The sequence below is a fragment of the Jaculus jaculus genome, chromosome 13, assembly GCF_020740685.1.
Source record: "Jaculus jaculus isolate mJacJac1 chromosome 13, mJacJac1.mat.Y.cur, whole genome shotgun sequence".
Classification (NCBI taxonomy): domain Eukaryota; kingdom Metazoa; phylum Chordata; class Mammalia; order Rodentia; family Dipodidae; genus Jaculus; species Jaculus jaculus.
This window is the reverse complement of record NC_059114.1, coordinates 59,028,027-59,050,677: the sequence shown is the minus strand read 5'-3', so window position 1 is coordinate 59,050,677 and position 22,651 is coordinate 59,028,027. Positions and strand designations below refer to the sequence as shown.

The following is a 22,651-nucleotide window of genomic DNA, read 5'->3' as shown; positions in this document are numbered from 1 at the left end:
AAATCATCAATACAGAAAAGTATAATAAAGTTATAATGTAAATATTAAAACTTGATTTGGTCACTGCTATATTTAGCACTATCCTTTGAATACCTTATGCTATTTTGAAATAAGGACAATTAGAGTAGAAAGTATATACAAGCATGGGTGAGTTATCCCTTGTACAGCTCTGACAAAATTCCCAGCAGATACAACACAAAAGAGGAAGACTTTGGGCTGTACAGATGGCTTAGTGGTTAAGTGCTTGCCTGTGAAGCCTAAGAACCCTGGTTCGAGACTTGATTCCCCAGGACCCACGTTAGTCAGATGCACAAGTGGGTGCACGTGTCTGGAGTTTGTTTGCAGTGGCTGGAGGCCCTGGAGTGCCCATTCTCTCCCTCTCTCCCTCTCTCTCTCTCTCTCTCTCTCTCTCTATCTATCTACCTCTTTCTCTCTCTGTCTGTCACTCTCAAATAAATAAATAAAAATAATAAACAATTTAAAAAAAAAAAGAAAGACATTGCTTTCTTATGGCTTCAGAGGGTTCAATCCATAGTTGTTTTCCCTTGTGCTCTCAGAACATATTAGCAGCAACAACATGTGGCAGAAAAGCACAGTCCACCTCATGGTGGCCCAGACAGAGAGAGGACCAAGCAAAATAGTCTCCGTGAATTTGCCCTCACAGACTTACTTTGCCTAAGACCCTTCTTCCGACTTATAATTAGCCTCCAACAGTGTCATCATACTATGACTCCATCAAAGAATTAATGAATTGTTATTTCAGAATCCTCATGATCTAAAATCTCTAGAAATGCCCTCAGAGATACAGCCAAGTAGTGTGCTTTACTAATTTCATAGACATTTCTTTGTTGTTGTTCTTTTTTTATTTTTGACTCAACAAATGGATGACTTTATTATCATAGACATTTCTTTTCAGTAATGTTGAGATTGTAGATAGTTATAGCAACTCTGGACTATTCTGCTCTCAGATATTACTTTATATTTTCCCCACAAAAGTAGATTTCATCATCTATATTTTCAAAAAGGATCCTGGCTCTGTGAGCTAACAAGATAGACAAGGAGAGATGAAAAAAAAAAAAAATCCCCTATTTCCTGGACAAACTAAGCCTTTTAGAACAAAATCAAAATAAATAAATATACTGAAGAATGAAAACACTTTAGACATATGCCCAGTATATTCACTTTTCAAAAGAAAAATAATTCTTAGGCATACTAAGATAGTAATCTAAGGTCATGTATCCCCCCCACCACCAGTTGTTGATACCTGATGAAAAATGTATAAACATTCCACAGGGATTGTTTTAAAAGTCTAGATGTCAGTTCTTCCTCAAGATCTATATAAAGAAGAAGAAGATGGGACAGGAGAGATGACATCCCAGTTAAGGCAGTTGCCTAAGGACCCAGGTTCGATTTCCCAGTACCCACGTAAGCCAGATGCACAAGGTGGTGCATGCATCTGGAGTTTGACTGCAGTGGCCTGAGGCCTTGGTGTACCCATTCTCATTCTCTCTCTCTCTCTTTCTCTCTCTCAAATAATAAATAGATCTTTAAAAAACAAAAGAAAAGACAAAAGAGGAAGGTGTCTATGTGGTTTGGGTACCTGTTCTGATTAAGATGTGCTATAGTATGGCATATAGTTTTAAAGGAAACATCCCTTTGCATAATCCTGAGAAGAACAAATCTGGAACTCAGGGCCTTGGACATAGCTTGGCCACTAGTGGAGACTAGTAACAAATGTGTCTATGCATTCTAGTACTTAGTCAGGTACATCCATCTTCACTAGAAGCTGGGCAATCCAGCATGGCAGAATTAGAAGCCAGTCTATGACATTGCCCATATGTAAACAGAACTAATGGATAGTTCAGAAATAATGCAATATGATGAGCCCCAGAAGGAAAATCCCATTGTATATATACAGTTCTTAAAAATATTATCTCAGTAGGTTGATATTTTATATGTAAGTACTATGATTGAGATGGGGAGATAATATGATGGAGAATGGAATTTCAAAGGGGAAAGTGGGGCAGGAGGGAATTACCATGGGATTTTTTTTTCCACTGTCCCCACTTTTATTTAATATAGTTTTGGAAGTCTTAGCCATAGCAATAAGGCAAGAGACACACATAAAAGGGATACAAATTGGAAAGGAAGATATCAAGTTATCATTATTTGCAGATGACATGATTCTATACATAAAGGACCCTAAAAACTCTACTAGCAAACTGTTAGAGCTGACCAAAACCTACAACCATGTAGCAGGATATAAAATAAATACACAAAGAGTATTCAAGTAGGCTGAGTGGAGCAAAACACAAGCATAGTCTAAAATTTAACTAAACAATGAACACATTCAGTGAAAAACAGCACAGAGTATTTATGCAGGAATAGGTATAATGACAACCAGATTCTTTAACAAAGTCACAGTCCCTTAGGGTATGTGTTGCCCCTCACCCTTAACCCTGTCAAGTAGGAGGACAAGATTTCTGGTCTGTTGAGAGTTCCAAGTCTGCTTGTGACCAAGTGAGTCCCTTCCCTAAGGAACAACAGAAGAGGAAACAAAGGCACTATAAATCAGGAAGCAACAAATGACAAGCCCCCGATATAGCTTATTTAAGAATGGCAAATCCAACTATCTATCAGATTTAACATATAACTTTTCCTGACATGGAAGTTACAATTAGCACTTCCAATTCAAGCCTATATACCAGGCTTATTTGGAGGATACTGACCTGGTGTAATCCAGGTTACCTTTTGGGATTGTTTTGATCTCAGTTATGCTGCACTCCCACCTGGGTCTTTCTTTGCTGCACTGTGGGCTCAGGCAGGTTGGCTGGGTTGCTACATCGCTGCTCTGGTCACCTGTGCCGGGTGCTGTGCAGTTGAGCTCCCTTCCCCAGGTCTCCGGTGCTCCTTGGTGCCTGCACTGGCTTTTCCTGCAGTTCAGGCCGAGCCTGGCGGCTGTGGCCACGTGGACCTGGTGCTGCCACTGCTGGAACCACTTCTGCCTGCTTCTGTGGGCTCTATACTCTCTGGATCTCTCTTACTTCTCTGCTATCATTGATAATTTCCTATACACCTCACTTTTTAGTAGAAGAGTGTATTTTGCTGGATTTATTTATTTATTTATTTATTTGGCTTTTTTCTCCCCTAGACTGCTTTGGTGTGGTTCCTACGCCACCATCTTAACCGGAAGCTACAATTTTTTTTTTTTATTTTTTTATTTTTTTTTTTGGTTTTTCGAGGTAGGGTCTCACTGTGGTCCAGGCTGACCTGGAATAAACTCTGTACTCTCAGGGTGGCCTTGAACTCACGGCGATCCTCCTACCTCTGCCTCCCGAGTGCTGGGATTAAAGGCGTGCACCACCACGCCCGGACGGAAGCTACAATTTTTATAATCATAGAAAATGCTAATAAAAATTTAAAAATTTAAAAAAATTAAAAAAATATATCATCTCTGCTTGTCCTAGGAGATTTTATCCAGGATTCATGCAATTGATGACTGATGAGTGGGTTGTGTTAACTTCTTGCTAGTGTAACAATATATTTGGTGGCTGAGAAAAATACTTTCTAGTTAATGAAACTTATACCAAAGCTGAGTTTTCAGATTTTGTTTTGAGGATTCTGATTTTTCTCTCTCCTTGCTGTGCTGTGTTACAGAAATGGAGCATCGATCGGTTAAAAAGGCTGGCATTGAGGTCCAGGAAATCAAAGGTTGGTAAGAGTCCTCTGTTGACTACGAAACCAAAAGCTATTTGTGTTGAATTCTTTTTGGCTCTTGATTGCAGCTTAAAATTATCAGGATAAAAATATATAATGGGCAGACTATCCCAGACTTCTGCCATGTGCTGAGCCTTATACACCTGCATGTTGTTATGACTTTGTCTAATAAATGGAGTAATCACAAAGATTTCAAGTCACTGACTTCCATTGAAGGAATGTGGCTAAGGATGTGTATAATCAGTGCCTCTATTTAGAGCAGAAATATTCAGTTAGTCACTTACGGAAGTATGTTAACCTTAAGCAAACAGGAAAATGCTGTTCAGTATACTGGCAAAGACTTTTTAATGGTCTCTAATGTAAAGGAGTTGAAAAGTAATCTCCAGGAGTAAATCCTATAGGCATGTAAAAACATTAGCTATTCCCCAGCTTCTATCTTAGAATCTCTCAGCCTGCAAGATTTACTGAGGGCTTCTATTTGAAAGCCCTGGTAGCATGTCTGAGACTAAATGAAACTGCACTTGGCCTCAAGAGAGTTACAGCCTAAAATTATAGATAAGAATAAAAGAATACACAAGCACACATACCTACAGACAAATAAGTGCATCTCAGTTTATTGAGACACACTCTCAGGAATGGGGAGAGGAGTTTAATGACTGGTAAGCAACTATCCCTTTCCTGGGATCAGTTTGAATTTGTATATCTTCTCTGATCTGCAGGCTTGTCATGTGTTTTCATGTTCCTCATGAGGTGCCTCTAATGCTTAAGTAACCAAGTGATTCCAGTATTAGGTTCTTTAAAAATGACTCCCATAAATATTCAGATTAACCCTGGGTTTCCTTGTTTTGCTTTCTCCTAAAAGCAGATTTGAAAAAGATGAAAATAAACAGGAATCAAAAGGAATGTTAGGGGTCAATATAGGCACATAATAAAATATGGTTGCCTCAGGGTTGAAAGGGATAAGGTAATATAATGTAAACACATAGCAGTTAGCACTTGTAGAGATTCTTCCCAAGTGATACTACTGAATGGGGTTCATATGACTCATACTGATTTATATCATTGCTATTTAGAGAATTTTTGATGTTATGTTTATATTGGGATAAAGGTGATTGAAAAAGATATTATTAAAAACAGCTGTGCTGGAAAGGTGGCTTAGCATTTAAGGTGATTGCCTGCAGAACCCAAGTACCCAGGTTCAATTTCTCAGTACCCACATAAGCCAGATGCACATGGAGGCAGATGAGTATGGAGTTTGTTTGCAGTGGCTAAAGGCCCTGGCGTGCCCATTATTCTTCCGCTACCCCCGCTGTCTCTACTGGCTTCTTTTTCTCACATAAACAAATAAAATATATTTTTTTAATTAGCTACTTATCCAGGTATGGTGGTACATGCCTTTAATTCTATCATTCAGGAATCTGAGGTAGGAGGATTGCTTATAAGTTCAAGGCCAGCCCGGGCTACAGAGCAAGTTTCAGATCAGCCTGGACTAAACCTGCTATCACTTATAGAACACAAAAACATGGACAGTATAAAAAATGATCAAATCAAATCTTTATGGCAATGATATGATTTTTATTACAATTCCCATTTTTCTTATGAAGAAATGAGGATGAGAATTACAACTGAGATAGTAAATGTAGAGTCAGGTTTTAAACAAAAATTGTCATATACTGTGTTCTTAATTGATCCTTTCAATTCACTCACTGTAAATTCTTCCAAGAAGTACAGCCTGTGAATGGTTGCAGTTGATACTGAAACAACAAGAGTTTCTCAGTGATTTCAAACTACTTCTCTTTAAATAGTTCCAACCATAAACATCTTTTGTTCTGCATGCACATGCTTATTGTTTGTATGTAAATGCATGATCACATGAATATAAGTGCATGTGCTGTGGGCAGATACTTAAGTGGGTGTGCATGCATGTAGAGGCCAAGAGTTAATCTTGGGTGTCTTCTTGAATCACTCACTGTGTTATATTTGACACAGATTCTCCCACTGAACCTGACGCTTGCAATCCTGCTGGTCTATTCCAGCTAGCTAGACTGTCTGGCCAGCAGGTCCCAGGGATATCCGGTCTCCACCTCCCCCGGACTTGGATTACAGGCATACAACACTGCACTTACCTTCCACGTAGGTGCTAAGGATCTAACCTCTGGGTCTCAGGATTGTTCAGCAAGTACTAACTGAGCCTAAAAATTCTTGATGGTACTATTTGGTACATTGGGAACAATCCAGTTATACTGACATCACCTTTACTGATAAGTAAAGGATGAACAGTCTCCTCCTGTAGGCCATGTTCTCTTCTCAGTGCACACTACTGAATCCATTTGGTCAGAAAACTCCCAGGCTTGGGCTGGAGAGATGGCTTAGCAGTTAAGTGCTTGCCTATAAAGCCTAAGGACCCCGGTTCGAGGCTCGATTCCCCAGGACCCACGTTAGCCAGATGCACAAAGGGGCGCACGCGTCTGGAGTTCGTTTGCAGTGGCTGGAGGCCTTGCCTCTTTCTCTCTCTGTCTGTCACTCTTAAATAAATAAATAAAATTAAAAAAAAAAGAAAACTTCCAGTCTTGTGTCAGGACCCAGAAGTTCAAGTCTTTCATGATAGTCTAGGATGTGTGTAGTGTGTATGTGTGTGTGCATGCGTGCACACATATGCATATCATTGCATGTGCCTGGAGGTTCTCCATGCTTAAGGCAGGGGCTTCCTTGTTTGGCCACTGCCTATGTGCCAGTCTGATTGGTCTATAAGCATCCAGATTCTTCTGGCTTCACCTCCCATTGTGGTTTTGATCACAGACACATGTGCCCCTTTGCATCCAGCTTTTATATGGTGCTGGAGAATTGTACTTGGGCCAGCAGGATTGCAAGTACGTGCCTATAAAATGCCTTTAGCCCCTGATCTATCTCCCCAGCCCAGTCCAAGCTGTTAATTTAATACATTAAGTTAATTGCAACTTATTTATTTAAATAATATATTTAATAATAATTTAAATACATGTGCATAATTTGTATGTTTGTTCACATATATATGTGCACACATATACATGTGTGGAAAAGGACAAACTCCAGATACCTTCCTCAGAATATTGTGCACTTTTTCTTGAGACGGGGTATCTTGCTGGCTTAGTGCTTTCCAATTAGGCTTAACCCCCTGGCCAAAAAGCACAAGAGATCCTCATGTGTCTGCATCCCCAGTGCTGAGATTACACGTGCCACCAAGCCTAATGGTTTTACATGGGTACTGGGAATTGAGCTCAGGTCCCCATACTTGTGAGGCAAGAATTTAACTAACTAAGCTATCTCCTCAATACCCAGTAGTCACATTTTAATAGGAATACCACAGTTCCCCAACTCAAAAATTTATTTTGTTATTTTAATACATGTAATTCCTTCTTTTTCCTTTCAGTTTTTTAAAGATAGGTAGTTCAGGCTGACCTGGAACCCACTCTGTAGTTCCAGGATGGCCTTTAACTCATAGGGCCCTGAGGGCTGGGATTAAAGGTATGCACCACTACTTCCAACTAGAATTCATTTATTAATTCTTATTAAAAAATTTTAGTGATATTTTATTATTAAAGTAATATTGATTATGTTGGATCCTATATCTTATTTTTTTATCAAAATCATGAAGCTTAATTCAAGTTGCATAACAGAGAGAGGAGTAACTCTCATATCTGATAGCCTAGCAGGTGCTTGTTAACTTTAAAATCTCCGAACTGGAGTAGCCTATAATGACACTAACTTCCACTGTGATACTAATCAAATATAACAAGGTTTCAGAACCCACACTTTAAGGGAGGTACAGGAATAAGAGAGTTAGAAATTAAAAATAAAAAAACAGGAAAAGGAATTTAATTTTAAAATAGAGGTACTGGAAATTAAAAAAAAAAAAAAAAAAAACATACTCTTCATAGCCTACCCCCATCAGAGTATAACGATGGTAATCAGTCTCAAGAAAGATGAAAGAAGAAAAGTCAGAGAAAACTCCTTAGTGCAGAGAGCGTCTTAGGCCCTACGGAGAGAAATGTATATGGAAGGAGAGAGGGGGCTCAGGGGGTGGGAAGGAGTATGAATCAATCTCATCAGTGTTATGTGGAATTTTCATCTCTTCACCATTAGCATGCTAACAAAACCTTAACTTTTGCCCATGATAAACTGAGTAGTAATTTCTGTGTTACTGTATTCAGAGTATCCCTCCTTTCTTGTCACAGTATTCCACTTCCTTTTGTTAAAGAGGAGAGAAGAGCATTGGTACGAGTGTTGTCACACAGGAATGCAGCCCGCCTCCTTTGCAAAATGTGTTGCTTTAGAGTAGGAAAAAAATTTTACCATCAGCTTTTAAAATTATGTTTATTTTCAAATATTTATAAAGATGCTATAATAATTTGTGATTTTGTAAGGTTTTAAGACATTTTTGTTCTATGTGGATGTCTGGCATATATTATATGATAGGATAATGCCATGCTTCATTCCTTTAATTTTTCAGAGAGCCAGGTATTGCCCAGTCTTCAAAAGTCTACTCATTATTTACTAGGGATGTAGGATAAATAATGAATGGGGTACAATTTGGACAATTTATTCTTTGAATGGAATTCCTAGACTCTGAAAGGGGAAGTATTATTTTAGGCTATGTATCCTACCTATAAAGGGTAGGTAACAGCAATCTTCTTCTGAGAAAAACAGCAATCTTTTTCTTTTGTTTTCTCCATGACAGAAAAATTTTAAAAGTTTAGCCTCAAAATTGTCAATAAAACATTTAAACACACACACACATATATATGTTAGTCATTAAAAAACCTTACAATCTTTTTTAAAAACACCGTCTTTTAAAGCTTAAACATATTTTAGCTTATTTCAAAAGTTAAAATGTTCAAGTATTTTTAGTAGATGACATTCAAATTACCAGAAGAGATATGGATATCAAAGAATTTCTGTCTGAGTATGGTAGCACATGCCTTTAGTACCAGCACTTAGGAGGCTGAGGTCAGAGGATTGCTGTGAGTTTGAGGCCAACTTGGGGCTACTTAGTGAGTTTCAGATCAGTCTAAACTAGAGAAAGACTCTGCCTTGGCTGGGTGGTGGGCAGGGAGTAGGGTGTAGATGAGAAGAATATCAAATGCATGCCATAGCAAGTTCAGTGCATCATCTCATCACACTTTATAAGAATAGTAAGCTGATTCTTAGTCTATTGCCATGGCATCCCCAGTTCTTTATATTTGATGCAACTCACTCCTGGTCATGCCTTCTCAAAGAAACTGGATTTGAAGTAGAACAACCATTGAACTAGATGCTCATGAACCCAAGAAATGACAGCTGTAAAAATGGGGTAATTATTATGCCAGTATCTGTTACCTTCAAATAGAAACATGCCTTTCTTCCAAAGTCAGCAAGTTCTTGGATACTAAGCTGCATGTTTGACTTATGTTGTTTTTCCTGCTTAAATGTGGAAGAAGATTTTTTGTTTGTTTAGTTGTTTTCTGTAGTGACAATGGAAATGACAGAACAGTGGTCAGGAAGAGTAGGGCTCATATGTCCAGTCCTTGGAAACCAAGACTTAGAAAGAGGACACTGAACCAGTCCTTATCTTTCCTTCCTCTTTCGGTTTGAAGAGCCACACAAGGAGAAAGGACACAAGGGAGACACTGTGGTCTCCCCTTACCCACCCAGTGCCAGGAAGGCAATGAAGACTTAGGCCAGATGAGAATGGTCCTAGCCCTAGTGCCTACTCGCTGTGCTGCGTGAGGACTGAAGGAGAGCAACTCCAGGCAGTGTGCACTCAGTAGATGCAATTGAGACAAGGAAAAAGGCTGACTCAGAACATTGAAGCAAAAACTTTCAACCTTACATTTGTTTGCATTGCAAATGGTTCTTGCAGTGTCTGATGTAACATGGGAAACACTGTGTCCAGCAAGCTTGAAACGAACTCTTTATATACTAAACATTAACCAAGTTTCTTGATTGTGTTAGCCACCAATCCTTGCCATTTTGTCTAGGTCTCTGTGAGGTCATGTCAGTTCCTCTGTATTGCAGGCAATGACGCATTAAGAAATTGTAATTCCAGAAACCTTGGAAGTGTATTGGCAGACATGATTGTAACATTTAGCCTAGCCAAATTCTTACCAGCTGTTATGTATTAGGGTTTCTATATATAAATTCCCATATGCTTCTTGGGGACAAGAATGTCTCAAGGTCCAACCTTATTTTCCAGTCAGTAGTTATTAAGATCCTTCTAGAAGCTTTTGTGTTGCAGTATGTGTTGGCTCCATTTCTCTGCAGCACTTTACGTCTCACACCTATGCACACTGCCAGTGTCACAGAACAGTAATGTAAGTGATTTCCATCACCAGTAAAATTACATTCATGGGATTTCTGTACTTACATTTTTTGAGAACCATATAAAATAACTACAAAAGAATAGTTCCCTTTTCTCGCTTCAGTCCTAGAACTTATGTATGTAACTATGTATGTAGAGTACTGAAATTTCACTGAACATGAAAGAGATCCATAAAAAAAGCTACAATGAGCCAACATATTAAGTACCTTCTTCATCACAGGCATTTAAACTCAACAGTCTTGGGAAGTAGATATTATTATCATAGTTTTATAAATGAAGTTATTAAAGCCAAGATAATTTAGGTAACTTGCCCAAAGTTATATAGTTAGCATACCTGAGCTCAGGTTTGACTCCAGGATGTGTATTAGTTCTTTTCCTCTGCACAATGCTATTTGTGATTTTGTCTTTGGAAAAAGATGCAAAAGGTCATAGGCTTTGTGAAATGATAGTTAAGTAAAGAACTACAGGCAGAATGGAAGAAAACCACTTGGAAGACGGAAGGCCATTTAGTGATCATCGTACCTGCTGTGAGCGTTGCACATACAGACGTTCAGATGTGATCCCACCTGCGTTGGTCTCCACAAGCTTTTGTGCACAAGTGTTGATTTGACTGGGTTGGGATGGGTGAGAGGGTTTCAGAATCTTTGCAGCAGTTGAACACTGTGAACTCTTCTTTCCCTGAAGAAGCCGAGGCAGTTGTTGAACCCAAAACGGAGAACAAACCTACCTCCTCAGAGTTGCAGAAGATGCAAGAGAAACAGAAATTGATCAAAGAGCCAGGCTCGGGAGTGCCCGTGGTTCTCATTACAACCCTCCTGGTTATTCCGGTGGTTGTCCTGCTGGCCATTGTCATATTTATTCGGTGGAAAAAATCAAGGGCCTTTGGAGGCAAGTAAAATGAGCCCCTTGAACTTAAAAACATGCATTTGAAAACGTGTTTGGCCTAACCTCAGGAGTTATGTCATGATTTTTTTTTTTCAAGTGTCTGTTTTATCTGGTTTGGTTAACATACTCTCTACCTTTATTTTATTTTTTTTTTTATTTTTATTAACATTTTCCATGATTATAAAATATATCCCATGGTAATTCCCTCCCTCCCCACCTACCTTTATTTTTTTAACATTATTGTCTGTGTTTCAAAAGTTATCTAATTAGTATCACAACATACAGTACGCCTAGATGCTTTGAAATTTAGATAGTTTAATTGTAATATAACCTTTAACAACTGACCCAACCAATATCTCCAAATGAAATTGGATAGATTGTTGAGTCAGTATAAATTAGTTGACAGATCAAAGAAGACAAGAAAATACCTCTGATAGGAACAGGCCTCACCCTCAGAGTATCCCCCCTCCCACCCTCATCAGATGGGCTCTAACTCCTGGCTACATGACATTGGGCAAGTTATCTAATCTTACAATACAGTTTCTCCTTGGGGAAAGTGAGGATAAAATATCCTGTAAGGTTGTATAAACTTCAAGGTTGCATAAAAATGAAATAAAATACTGTTTATAATGAATTTATCAAAGTACCTAACACCTAGTAAGTATTCAATATGACCAACGGTTGTTTTGTAAGAGAAGACATGTCTCAAACCTCAGCTTTCTCATGAAACCACCTGTTCTAACAAGTGCTTGGTAGTTTTTGAATGGTGATAAGTTTGACCATCAGCCTTCCCTAAATAACAATACAGGGTCGTGTTTTATTTTATTTTATAAAATCATTACCATGGTATAAGATCCTTTTAGGGCATTAAGATAAATAATGTATACAATTGTGTCAATAGCCGTCTGTTGGCTAGGTCCCCAGGTCTTCAGGCAGTCTGCCCTTGTGTCTGGGAAAGAATCAGTGGGCAGCAAGGGGAGGCACTGCTGGATCAAGAGGCAGAACCTATTCCTCTTTCAGGTCAAGGCATGCACGGCAAGGGTCCAGTGCCCGTGGCAAAGCCCTGACACAGAAAAAGATACAGAAACAAAAAGTGAAGTCTTAAACTTTCCTTTGATTTTCATGGACAGCAATTGTGACCCAATATAGTTAGCTCTTCCCAGGAAAGACTTCTATAAGGCCCTCATCTTGAATCTGAAGCTATCATAAGTAAGCACAAAGGACATATTTTTCCATGGAACTTGATAAAAGCTTTGAGTAAACGACAATCTTGCATGCATGTTTACTTATATGTCACCAGTGCAAGTAACAGTTCTTGGTGTGAGGGATTCAATGAAATGATTGTTGAAAAAAATAAGTGAATGAAGCTCCCAAAATAGGGGGTACATGGTTTTATTGAATTCCTCATAATAAGTACTGCTACTTGCTACAATAGGGAGGAGTGAGTGGATTGATAAAATGATATAACATTAACAGCACATAGAACTGGGGACCATTGACAGGAACCCTGATACCTGACCCAAAGTGGAAGAGGGGGTGACTAACAAGTCAAGAGGGTTTGGTCTCCCCTGTGTGCTATTTGGGACATGCGGTGTGTCACTGTAGCATAAGGTTGACTTGTTGGGAAGGCAAAAATCAAGTCAAATCATATGAAATTGCCATTATTCATCCATATTTTACATAGAAAATTGTAGTTCTATCTACTTCATTTAATTCAAAAGGTAGATCAGCCTCTCACCTCTTTATAGCATTTGTTCTTGATGAATTCTTTCTAAGGTTTTGTGAAACCTTTCTAAAGGACCTTCACTGATTCAGAAACACCCTGGGAGCCTGTTCCACGGTGGCTTTGCATCAGACCCTATCCAGGTGCAGGCCACACAACACTGACTGCACACTGCCTCAGCCTTGTGGAACTGAGCGTCCAACTCTTGTCTTCCTGACAGTCCTATCAGTTCCCTTCCTTTCCTTTCCCAACTGCCTATTAGCTGTCATCATGCTACTGCCTCCAAGCCTAGTGAAAGGTTCAGCTGGAGAACCCTGAGGTGGCGGCTTCTCTGGGCATAGCTCTTGAGAAATGTTGAGAGCAGGAGATACAGGGCAGGAATATGTATAGCAAGAGGAAAACGAAATCCTTTGGGACCACTACCTCTCTAAAAGAAGAGAGAATCCACTTCTTCTGGAGATGGGGGCCCCGTGGAAAGGATTTAGTTCACCTTGTGCACTGGGAACACACTCAGTGTTTGTAAGCTTTGCCTTCACTTAAGCATTCTATTCAAGGTATGGTGAGAGGCCAAGGCAGGGCTGCATGGTCTTTAACTGCTCAGTCATCCTCCCAGGCCTGTGCTCTGTTCTTAATAGAAAGAGTAACAAGTGAATTCTAGCACAGAATTCTTAAATTGCAGTAACCAAAAGCTTCTAACCTTTTACAAAATTTTGGTAACTTAATCCTATCCTAATACAAATACAAGAATTTACAGAGCATTTACTTTGTTATGAGCCAGGGACTTTCCTAAACTTGCCACGTAGAGTAACCCTTCTGCCTTTATAGATAGGTGGAGATTGTTCCCAATCCCTCTTTTCTCAGAGGGAAAAAAATACATATTCTAGAAGTTCATTTGACAAAATTGCACTGTCTATAAGAAATGTGGGCTGAAGTAAAACCATTATATACAACTTTGTATCTATAAATTTCAACCCCTTTTATACTTCTCTATAGTATATTGCCATTTTTTCATAAACTGCATGTAGACAAGAGCCAAGCTATGGGTTCCTGATTTTATGTTAAAAGTTGAGCCTATGGATCAAATGAGGGTGACAGGCACTCATTTTGAAAAGCACCCTTTTTTTCATTTTGTTTTGTTTTGTTTAAAGCAGATTCTGAACACAAACACGAAGCAAGTTCTGGAAGAGTGCTGGGCAGATTTAGAGGTATGCCTATGACCTTTTAGACTCCTTCCTATGTTTGGTTCAAAGTCAACAAGCTCATGCCTTTTAAAGAGCAAGGCTATATTTCATAGTTTGACTCTGAAAATTAAACTTCGAGCAGGCAGTATATAGCATCCCCAATGTAAATGCAGAACGCAGACCATAAGCTAAACCAAGTGTGTGACTGACAGCAAATTTCTCATCTTGCCATTCTGTATTATCTATTTCCCTTCCCCCGCCTTCTATCTGGCTGCATTTGTCTTTGGTAAATCCGTCACTACTATTGGCATGTCAGTGCTTGTCACAGTGGAAATGACCTTTTGATAAAACCATTGAAATGAAAAGCTGCCCCGAGGTTGCCAGTCCTGGAGAGCTGTGCAAAGACAGAAGGTGAAAAGTGAATCTGAGACATTTCTGTAAGAAACACATGATCCTGGGAGCTTTCTTTTTTCCTGTTTACTCTAATAAGCCTATGTGGTAATAGCTGTCTGGTTCTCTAGGATTCTCTCTGTCACTATCTACCCTTTCCCATCCCCAACTTCTGCCATTGCTTAATGTTTAAACATGCAAAATGAAATGGAAACTCGTTTGTGTAAACTTTAATTATACCTTATTGCTTTCTTGTTTGCTTCAGGAAAGGGAAGTGGCGGCTTAAACCTTGGAAATTTCTTCGCAAGCCGGAAAGGCTACAGTCGCAAAGGGTTCGACCGCCTCAGCACAGAGGGAAGTGACCAGGAGAAGGATGAAGATGATGGAAGCGAGTCGGAAGAGGAGTATTCAGCACCTCTCCCCCCACCAGCACCTTCCTCATGAAAACCAGGCTGTGGTTTATGTGGAATGAGACTTACCAAGAATGCCAGATTCCTTTCCCTTTAGCACGTTTAAAGTTCTGTGCATTTAATTGTAAGCTGTACTAGTCTGTGTGGGACTGTACATATTTTATTTACTTCATCTTGGTTAAGTTGGCTTTGTTTCTAGATGAGGAATTTCCTAAGAATTCACAACAGTGCCATTGTCTTCATAAAGACCTAGAGTAGAGAAACAGCCCTCTTCTTCCATCGTAGTAGTACTAACCTAAGGATGGAAGGTTTGCTCATTTACATTTTGAGAGCTTTTTGGTGGATGTAAATAACCCCATCTCTGCTTGAGCACAGTGTTTTCCCAATCGCACTGCCATCGCCAGCGTCTTGCTTTGGTGCCTTTCCTGTTCAGCACTCTCAGCCTGCAGCAGTAAAGAGAAACTTCGTGCTAACGACAGAGCTGCTAAATCTATTTTTTTAAAATCACTAACATTATATTGCAATGAGAGAAAGAAAAATTCTCTATTTAAATTCTTTTTTAAATTTTTCTCTTCAGTTGGTTTGTTTCTTGGATGTCTTATTTTTAGATGGTTATACTGTTAGAACACTATTTTCAGAATCTGAATGTAATTTGTGTAATAAAGTGTTTTCAGAGCATTAGCTGTCAGAGTGTATTTGTGATTTTATTTTATTTTTTGCATATTTACAATGTTTTATATGCACCTTTTGTAGTAATTACACAAGTCAGATATGGTAAAACTAATTCACTGTTTTCAACCAAAGGCAATGAGTTGTTTTGTATAAAATTTAGAAGGTATTTTGTTATGTGGCCAATAAACATTAACAACTACCAAAAGAGTATACACATGGTTGTGTAAAACCAAGTTTTCCTTGAATATTAACAAAATATTTTGCCTGTAGTATACTAGAGAGTAAATACTAATAAAATGTATTAACTCCTAAGAGGGAACCTGTGTCTCAAATTACATATACAAATAAATCTCTCAGTGTAAATTACTACTAACAGTATTCATTTTAAAGAATACATTGACCCAAATTACTGGGTAACCTTATGATCTAAGGTCATTCTGTGACTGTAGATTACATTTAGAACACCTTTCTTCTAATCAATCAAGAAAGCCTAATGAGAACCTGATAACTTTCCACTTTTTCATGATTGGACTCTAGAACCCTGGCATCAAAATGCATATTTGGAGGACCTGACAAGATAGCTCAGTGCTTGCTTACAAGCCTGTCAATCTGAGTTTAATTCCTAAACATCCACCTGCTGCCATACACACAAAGTGATACCTGTGGCTGTGATCCCAGTGTGACTACAGCAATGGAGTCACAGCCAGGAGAATCCAGGAACTTTAAGCCAATACACTGGTACACACAAAGCAGTAAAAAACACAAGGGAAACCAGGCTGGAGAGATGGCTTAGTGGTTAAGGTACTTGTCTGCATAGCCAAAAAACCCAGGTTTGATTTCATAGTACTCACATAAGCCAGATGCACATGGTGGGGCATGTGTCTGGAGTTCGTTTACAATGGTTAAACCTGGTGTGCCCATCCTCTCCATTTATCTGCCTCTCTTTCTCAAAGAAACAAAATATAAAAAAATATTTTTTTAAAAAAGGGAGACCCTATCTAAAGCAATGTGGAAGGAGAGAACAAAACAGTCCAAGGTTTTCCTCAGACCTCTGCCCCGGCCAGCTGGGAGTCAAACAAGGAAATGAGGGGAAAAATAACCTGAATGAAAGAAGGCAAACAGACACAAGAAGGAGACCATGCTAGATGTTTGTCAAGGCCTCAAGAGTTTATTCTTACATGTAGGTTTATATAGGGTTGTAGTGGGGAGGGGACGTGGTCAGGGCAAGGAGTTGTAGGGGGAAGGGAACATGGCCAGAGCAAAGAGTTGTCAGGAAACCTAGAGGAGATGTAATTAGGTGTTCATCCAATCTTGCCTCACTGGCTTAACACCCTGACTATACCAGGCTTCACATCCTGACCATAAACTGGCCTTTTGCAAAAGCTTAGATTCTGTAAGCAGTCTGCTGACCAGGTCGAGAAGTACCTAACAGAAAGCTGGATGGACCAGTTTTCTGAGTAATGAGTCAGCTTATGAGCAGGCCCAGGCAAAATGGAGAGGCTTTTGCTCTATGGCTCCCATCTCCTCCCTTCTTTTATACAAAAGAGGGGGAGGGAACATGTGGCGCTTGGCTTTCTGGGCCTGGGTTACCTGACTTAGTATAATACTTTCCAGGTCCATCCATTTTTCTGCAAATTTCATAACTTCATTTTTCTTTACCGCTGATGTTCTCTCTCATATGGGGATCCTAGCTACAGATGACTGGGCTTCTGTGTGAGAATGAAAATACTTAGTAGCAGAGGCCAGTAAGTTAAAAAGGAGACATAAAGGGTGGAGAAAGGAAGGGAGGAGGATACTTAATAGGTTGATATTGTATATATGTAATTACAATGATTGTAATGGGGAGGTAATATGATTGAGAATGGAATTTCAAACGGGAAAGTGTGGGGGTGGGGAGGGAGGGAATTACCATGGGATATATTTTATAATCATGGAAAATGTTAATAAAAATTTAAAAAAAAAAAAAAGAGGGGGAGGCCTGCTATTCAGTGGTGGGCTGCAATGCCTTTGTTTCTTCATCAGCTACTGACAGCATGGGAGAGTATTCAGCCAAGCACATGATCCCCTGGTAGCTGAATATTAGGTGAGGAAGTAGAAACTTAACTTGTTATATGGCAGTCTTTGTTTCTGGTAGTTGAGTATTAGGTGAGGAAGTAGAAACTTAACTTGCTATATGGCGGTTTCTGTTAACATGGCCAAGGTTTGATTCATAGCTCCCAACATCTCCTCCCTTTTTTTATACAAAAAGAGGGGGAGGCCCACTTTGCAGCGGTGGGCATTAACCAACTGGGGGAGTAGGGACCCAACTCCTCCCGTGGGATGTCTTTTCCCCACAATCTTTGGCCCTTGGTACCTTTTGGGGAGGGGATTCAGGGCCTATGTGGCCGGAGAGTGAGGCACGACCTTAGTGATAACAGTTATGGTACCAACCTCCATGCAAGCCAGGTATACCTCTCAGGGAATCCAGAAGCGGTCAGATAAGGACCTTCCCCTGCAGAGCTTTGCCTCACACCCACGTTGGTGCCCATATCACACTCACTTCATTGTGAGGCGACATGTATTGTTCTGGATCCTCATGCAGCTCCCGTAGGAGGGGTAGCTATTTGGCCAAGAGAGGTAGACCGCAGCAATAGCAGAGGTGTAGAGGACAGCAGTATAGTAAATAAGTACAGAATGTAAGATCAAGGGAGAGTGACAGCTGCAGGTGGCAGGTCTTCAGTGGCAACGCCTCAATCCGCCAGCTCCAATCTGTGATAATGGACCTGTAAAGGCTGCACCTTAATGGCTTTAATCTGTTTAATTATAATAACGGGTCCGATTATGAGTGAGAGGATTAAGATAAGTAGAGGTCCTTCCAGCTTTGTCCTGTTAGGGAAAAGGGGGAGATTCTCTCAGGGAAGTGTTTCTTCCCTGGATATGTGAGATGTCACTGGAGGATCATCAGCTTGTTTTACAAGTCTCTCTGGTAGCCATCTCGTAGCATTTTCTTTGGTGTCAGACAAGCATACTGATCCTTGGCCCCAAATGAGTACTGGGTCTGGGCCATTCCATTTTAAGGTTAAAGGATCTTTCCACATGGCTTTGGCAAAGGTATTTTTTGTATTTGTGCCAAAAGTGATCAGCAGCTGAATTTCCCTGAGTATCAAGGGTTAAAAAGTTTAGGACAAACAAAGCATGATGAAGGATGTTTTTTGGAGAGCCTTTTATGGGATATAAATCCCCCATTTTTAACTTTTGGAGGGTAAATGGACCCAGAAAAGGGGTCCCTCCTGCCAGAACACCCCAGTAGGTATAAAGTCAGTGGCACAAATGACCAGGAGAAAAGGCTTTTTATAAGAGATAAAAGTGACTCCTTGGCTCAGAATTGTAGCCTCCACTATCTTCAGGGCCTCTAAAATTTACCACAGGTAAACTAAATGTAAAATGCTGACGAGGAGTGTAAGGGAATTGAAAAAAAGCAATCCTTTAGGTCATTAATGATTTTACAATGTCCTGCAGGAATTGCTACTGGAGTGGGGAGGCCTGGTTGTAGGGCCCCCATAGGTCCCATGGCATTATTAATTTCTCTAAGGTCCTGGAGCAATACAAAGATAGGAGTATTCCAAGGAGAGATGGTAGGTCCAATATGGCCTGCAGCAAGTTGTTCCTGTACTAACATCATGGCTGTAGCTAATTTCAGAAGTTAAGGGACATTTATACATTTAAGGTATTTTTTTTTATCTTTGGTTACAGATTTCTCTCTGAGTGTTTAAGACCATGCAGATAGCCAAAAGTTAATTAAGGATTAATTTTAGAGGTCATTAATGGCTCTCCAAAGAGACTTTAGATACACAGGGTAGCCCCATAGTTTACTGGTGTCTTGCCTGTTAGGATGAGGATGAGTCAGGGCCATGCTGGCCAAGTAATTTTCCCTTCTTTAGGAAGTCAGGAGGGCCGATTGTTCCTCAATTGTGACTCTCCTGTTTTAGACTGTACACCAATTTTGTTTGGGTATCCATATCCTCCCTACTCAGGAAGACAGGTGACTTACCAGGAGGCCAGTGTAGAAGTGTCCCATCATCTCCAGTGGCCTCAGGACATGGAAGTACAGGCCAAAATATTGACACTTTTTACTCTAATGATTCCAGTTGGCTTCGGCTTATACATAGGTGATTAACACAACCTGAAAGGAAGTTACATCAGCTTGGATGTATGTACATATAGAGCACATTTGATTACTAAAATAGACTTAGTTAAAGAATGGCACAAGGGCTTCTAAAATCATTCTGTCCTATCTTTAAAATTTTTGTTGTACTGTGGCAGCATGAGCCATATATCTGAGGCACAGGAAATAGGCACATGTCACATTTTAAATATCTAACATTTATAAATATAGGCAGAACCTGTTACCAGTCTTGAAAACAGTACCAGTTGATTACAAACTTAACTAATTTAACCTAGAAATTATCAGAAAAGAACAAGTAAGACAGTATAAGGTCTTAGCACCTGTGTGAAAACATCTTTGATTAGTTCAGATACCTGTGTGGGTACAAATTACCCAGAGAACATTGGAAACAGAACCATGGAGCTTGAATTATACATATACATATACATATATGTATATATATATATATGAATATGTATATATATATGAGAACCATTGTTTGAGCATGAGGCTGTACCCTAAAGTAGGGAATATATCTTAAGAGTTAATTTTGTTATAAGCACTGAACTTAAGATGCAAAAATTGAGACAGTTACTTTACATACAATAGAGTAGAATTTGGTCTTTTCCTGAGCCAAAATAGCTAGCTAAATATTAATATAACCCTTAATAAATTTTTTTTAGTTGGTTGGATTAATAATTGTTCAGTTTTGTTCATTTTTTAAAATTTGATTTATTAGTTTTCTTTTCATCAAATACAAGCAGTTTGGTACCATTGTTTAGACTCATCTATGATCTACCCCCTCCCATTAGACCCTCCTTGTTGATGTAAATGGGTCGTGCATTGAAAGAAAAAACATTATTTGACAACCAATGATTTTGGCTTAAACTTGATAGCTATTGATTTTATGTACCACAGAAATTTTTTTTTAATTTTTATTTATTTATTTGAGAGCGACAGACACAGAGAGAAAGACAGAGAGAGAGAGAGAGAGAGAGAGAGAGAGAGAGAATGGGCACCCCAGGGCTTCCAGCCTCTGCAAACGAACTCCAGATGCGTGCGCCCCCTTGTGCATCTGGCTAACGTGGGACCTGGGGAACCGAGCCTCGAACCGGGGTCCTTAGGCTTCACAGGCAAGCGCTTAACCACTAAGCCATCTCTCCAGCCCAGAAATTTTTATTAACATAAAACAATTTTATGTTTTACCCATGACTTAAATTTGATAAAGTTTAAGTAAGCTATCCCAACAAATCCCAGGAAGATGAAAGTTATTATTACTGAAATTAAATCACTTAAACCTGAGTGATTAAACCTAGTTATGACCATTCAATAAAATTAGCATAAATAAGACAGAAGCTATCTGTAAAGTCACAATGTCTTCAGGTATGAGTACTTCACCTTTGGAAATTAACCATTTCTATGTGAGCCTTTATCTTTAGAATAGTTAAAAGCTTGATGAAAAGAGGTACCTAATTTACTTTACTGAGAAAGTCTTAAAGCTAGTTTTATAACCCTTAAATCATAACAAATTAGCATCAGTGACCTGTTAATGAGTGAGGCCTTATCATAAGACTCAGTTTATCTATTTAACATTTTGTCTAGTGAGAGACTTTATATAACAGATGTGACTTTAGGTGTTCATAAGAGATGAACTAAAGAGAACCACAGTTATATGCTGTATTCCTTTTTCCTTGTCAGAGACAATTGGCCATTTTTATCTCTAGTCAGAGTCTGGGGGACACATGGCTTAAACTTGCATGGGGTTTGAGATAAAGGGGGTTCCATCTGTATTTTTTTTCAGAGTCCAGCTTTCCATGAATTTAAGTAGCATATGTTGAAAAGCAAGAGCAAAATGAAATTACAGAGCAGAGAGATAAACATCCTGACATTTCTTTCCTATTCCGAAGTTGTTTGTTTTTACATAGCAAATTTACCCATTTGCAAAACACAAGATGATAGACTCTTGTCTATGTTTAACCTAGTTAAACCTCCAATTCCATCTGTACTTATGACTTTGTGACCCCACCTAACATAGGCATCATCTGTGTCTAATATAAAATGAATTTAGATTAAGACTATGTCCCTATAGAAAACTTTTAGAGTATCCTTAAGAGTCTGTAAACAGTTGAAGAATCTCTAACTTTAGGCATGGCATTTAGGTTTAGCCTGAAAATTCTTTCCTACATATGCACATCTTTATCCACATACTTTAACATTCTCAGTACCACTCAAAAAGCATTTTTAACGAGCATTCTATGTCCCAACATTGAAAAATTCTTTTCTAGTTCCTTCAATCAATTCATCTTACCCCATCATTAATTATCTTTTCTCTCTCTGTCTCTCTCTCTCTCTCTCTCTCTCTCTCTCTCTCTCTCTCTCTCTCTCTCTTTTTTATTCCCCTGAGGGGGTGCACCATTCCTGGAAGTACTGCAAGACCAGGTTGATGCATGGAGTGGATGGAGCAAGCTCCTATTCCAACTCCAAGCTCCAAAAATCCATTTAATATATTGTCCTCGGATAGAGGACATATCAGATATTAAACTGATAAGAACAGAGACTACACTTGATCTTAGCCAAAAGGCCGAGAAGTGATTATCTTTCTTATAAGGCTATTAAAAAATTACACCAAATTGATTAATCCTATTACTAAAAAGAAAGCAGTCTTAATACAATTTTATATCATTAATACCAATAACACACTTGGGAATGATTTTATTAGGAGTAGCTAAGGCAAATTGTGTTGTTATCCTAAGGCAGGCTGACTCAAAAGTCAGATCAGTTACCTCCTCCTTTTAAGTAACAGGACATTACAATCTTTTTTAAAATATCTGACAAATTATAAGTTACCTCTTTAGAGGAAGTTTTGTTGTTTTTAATAATCCTCTATGTAAGGTGAACTTGACCTAGAACAAATATCTGGCAAATTCACTCCTGTAAAGACATTTAACTTTCCCTTTTTAATTTCTATGCTTAGGTCTTTGATTTCCTTGAAATGGTTTTCTAGAAGAGAAAGGAATATCACCTGCATCCATCTCATCTCTTTAGTTACAAACAGTCACAAACATGACACGACTAGCAAGCACAATGAGCACACGTAAACACATACACACACACATATAAAAAGAACATGTCCTTCTGATAAAATCAAAAAGAACTTGAAGCAATCTCAATTCCTTGTGTTTTTAAAATATC

At 39.0% G+C, this 22,651-nt stretch overlaps 1 protein-coding gene and 1 non-coding gene across 9 annotated transcripts in view; one reads left to right on the top strand and one right to left on the bottom strand.

Annotated features, from left to right (window-relative positions):
* Nucleotides 1-15,324, top strand: part of Pam (peptidylglycine alpha-amidating monooxygenase) — a 192,280-nt gene extending 176,956 nt beyond the window's left edge. For 2 of the 8 annotated variants that reach the window (XM_045132246.1, XM_045132242.1), the window contains 4 exons: nucleotides 3,658-3,711; nucleotides 10,742-10,942; nucleotides 13,814-13,867; nucleotides 14,499-15,324. In XM_045132246.1, the coding sequence (XP_044988181.1) occupies nucleotides 3,658-3,711; nucleotides 10,742-10,942; nucleotides 13,814-13,867; nucleotides 14,499-14,677 (488 nt within the window). In that variant the 3' untranslated portion in view covers nucleotides 14,678-15,324. Of the gene's footprint in view, nucleotides 1-3,657; nucleotides 3,712-10,738; nucleotides 10,943-13,810; nucleotides 13,868-14,498 lie in introns of all 8 variants that reach the window. The other 6 variants (XM_045132241.1, XM_045132245.1, XM_045132249.1 and 3 more) reach the window with 3 other exon arrangements.
* A 6,537-nt stretch (nucleotides 15,325-21,861) lies between these two features.
* LOC123454425 lies at nucleotides 21,862-22,052 on the bottom strand. The gene has a single exon (XR_006633383.1). It is a non-coding gene; the product is annotated as a U2 spliceosomal RNA (small nuclear RNA).
* Between the last annotated feature and the right edge of the window lie 599 nt (nucleotides 22,053-22,651).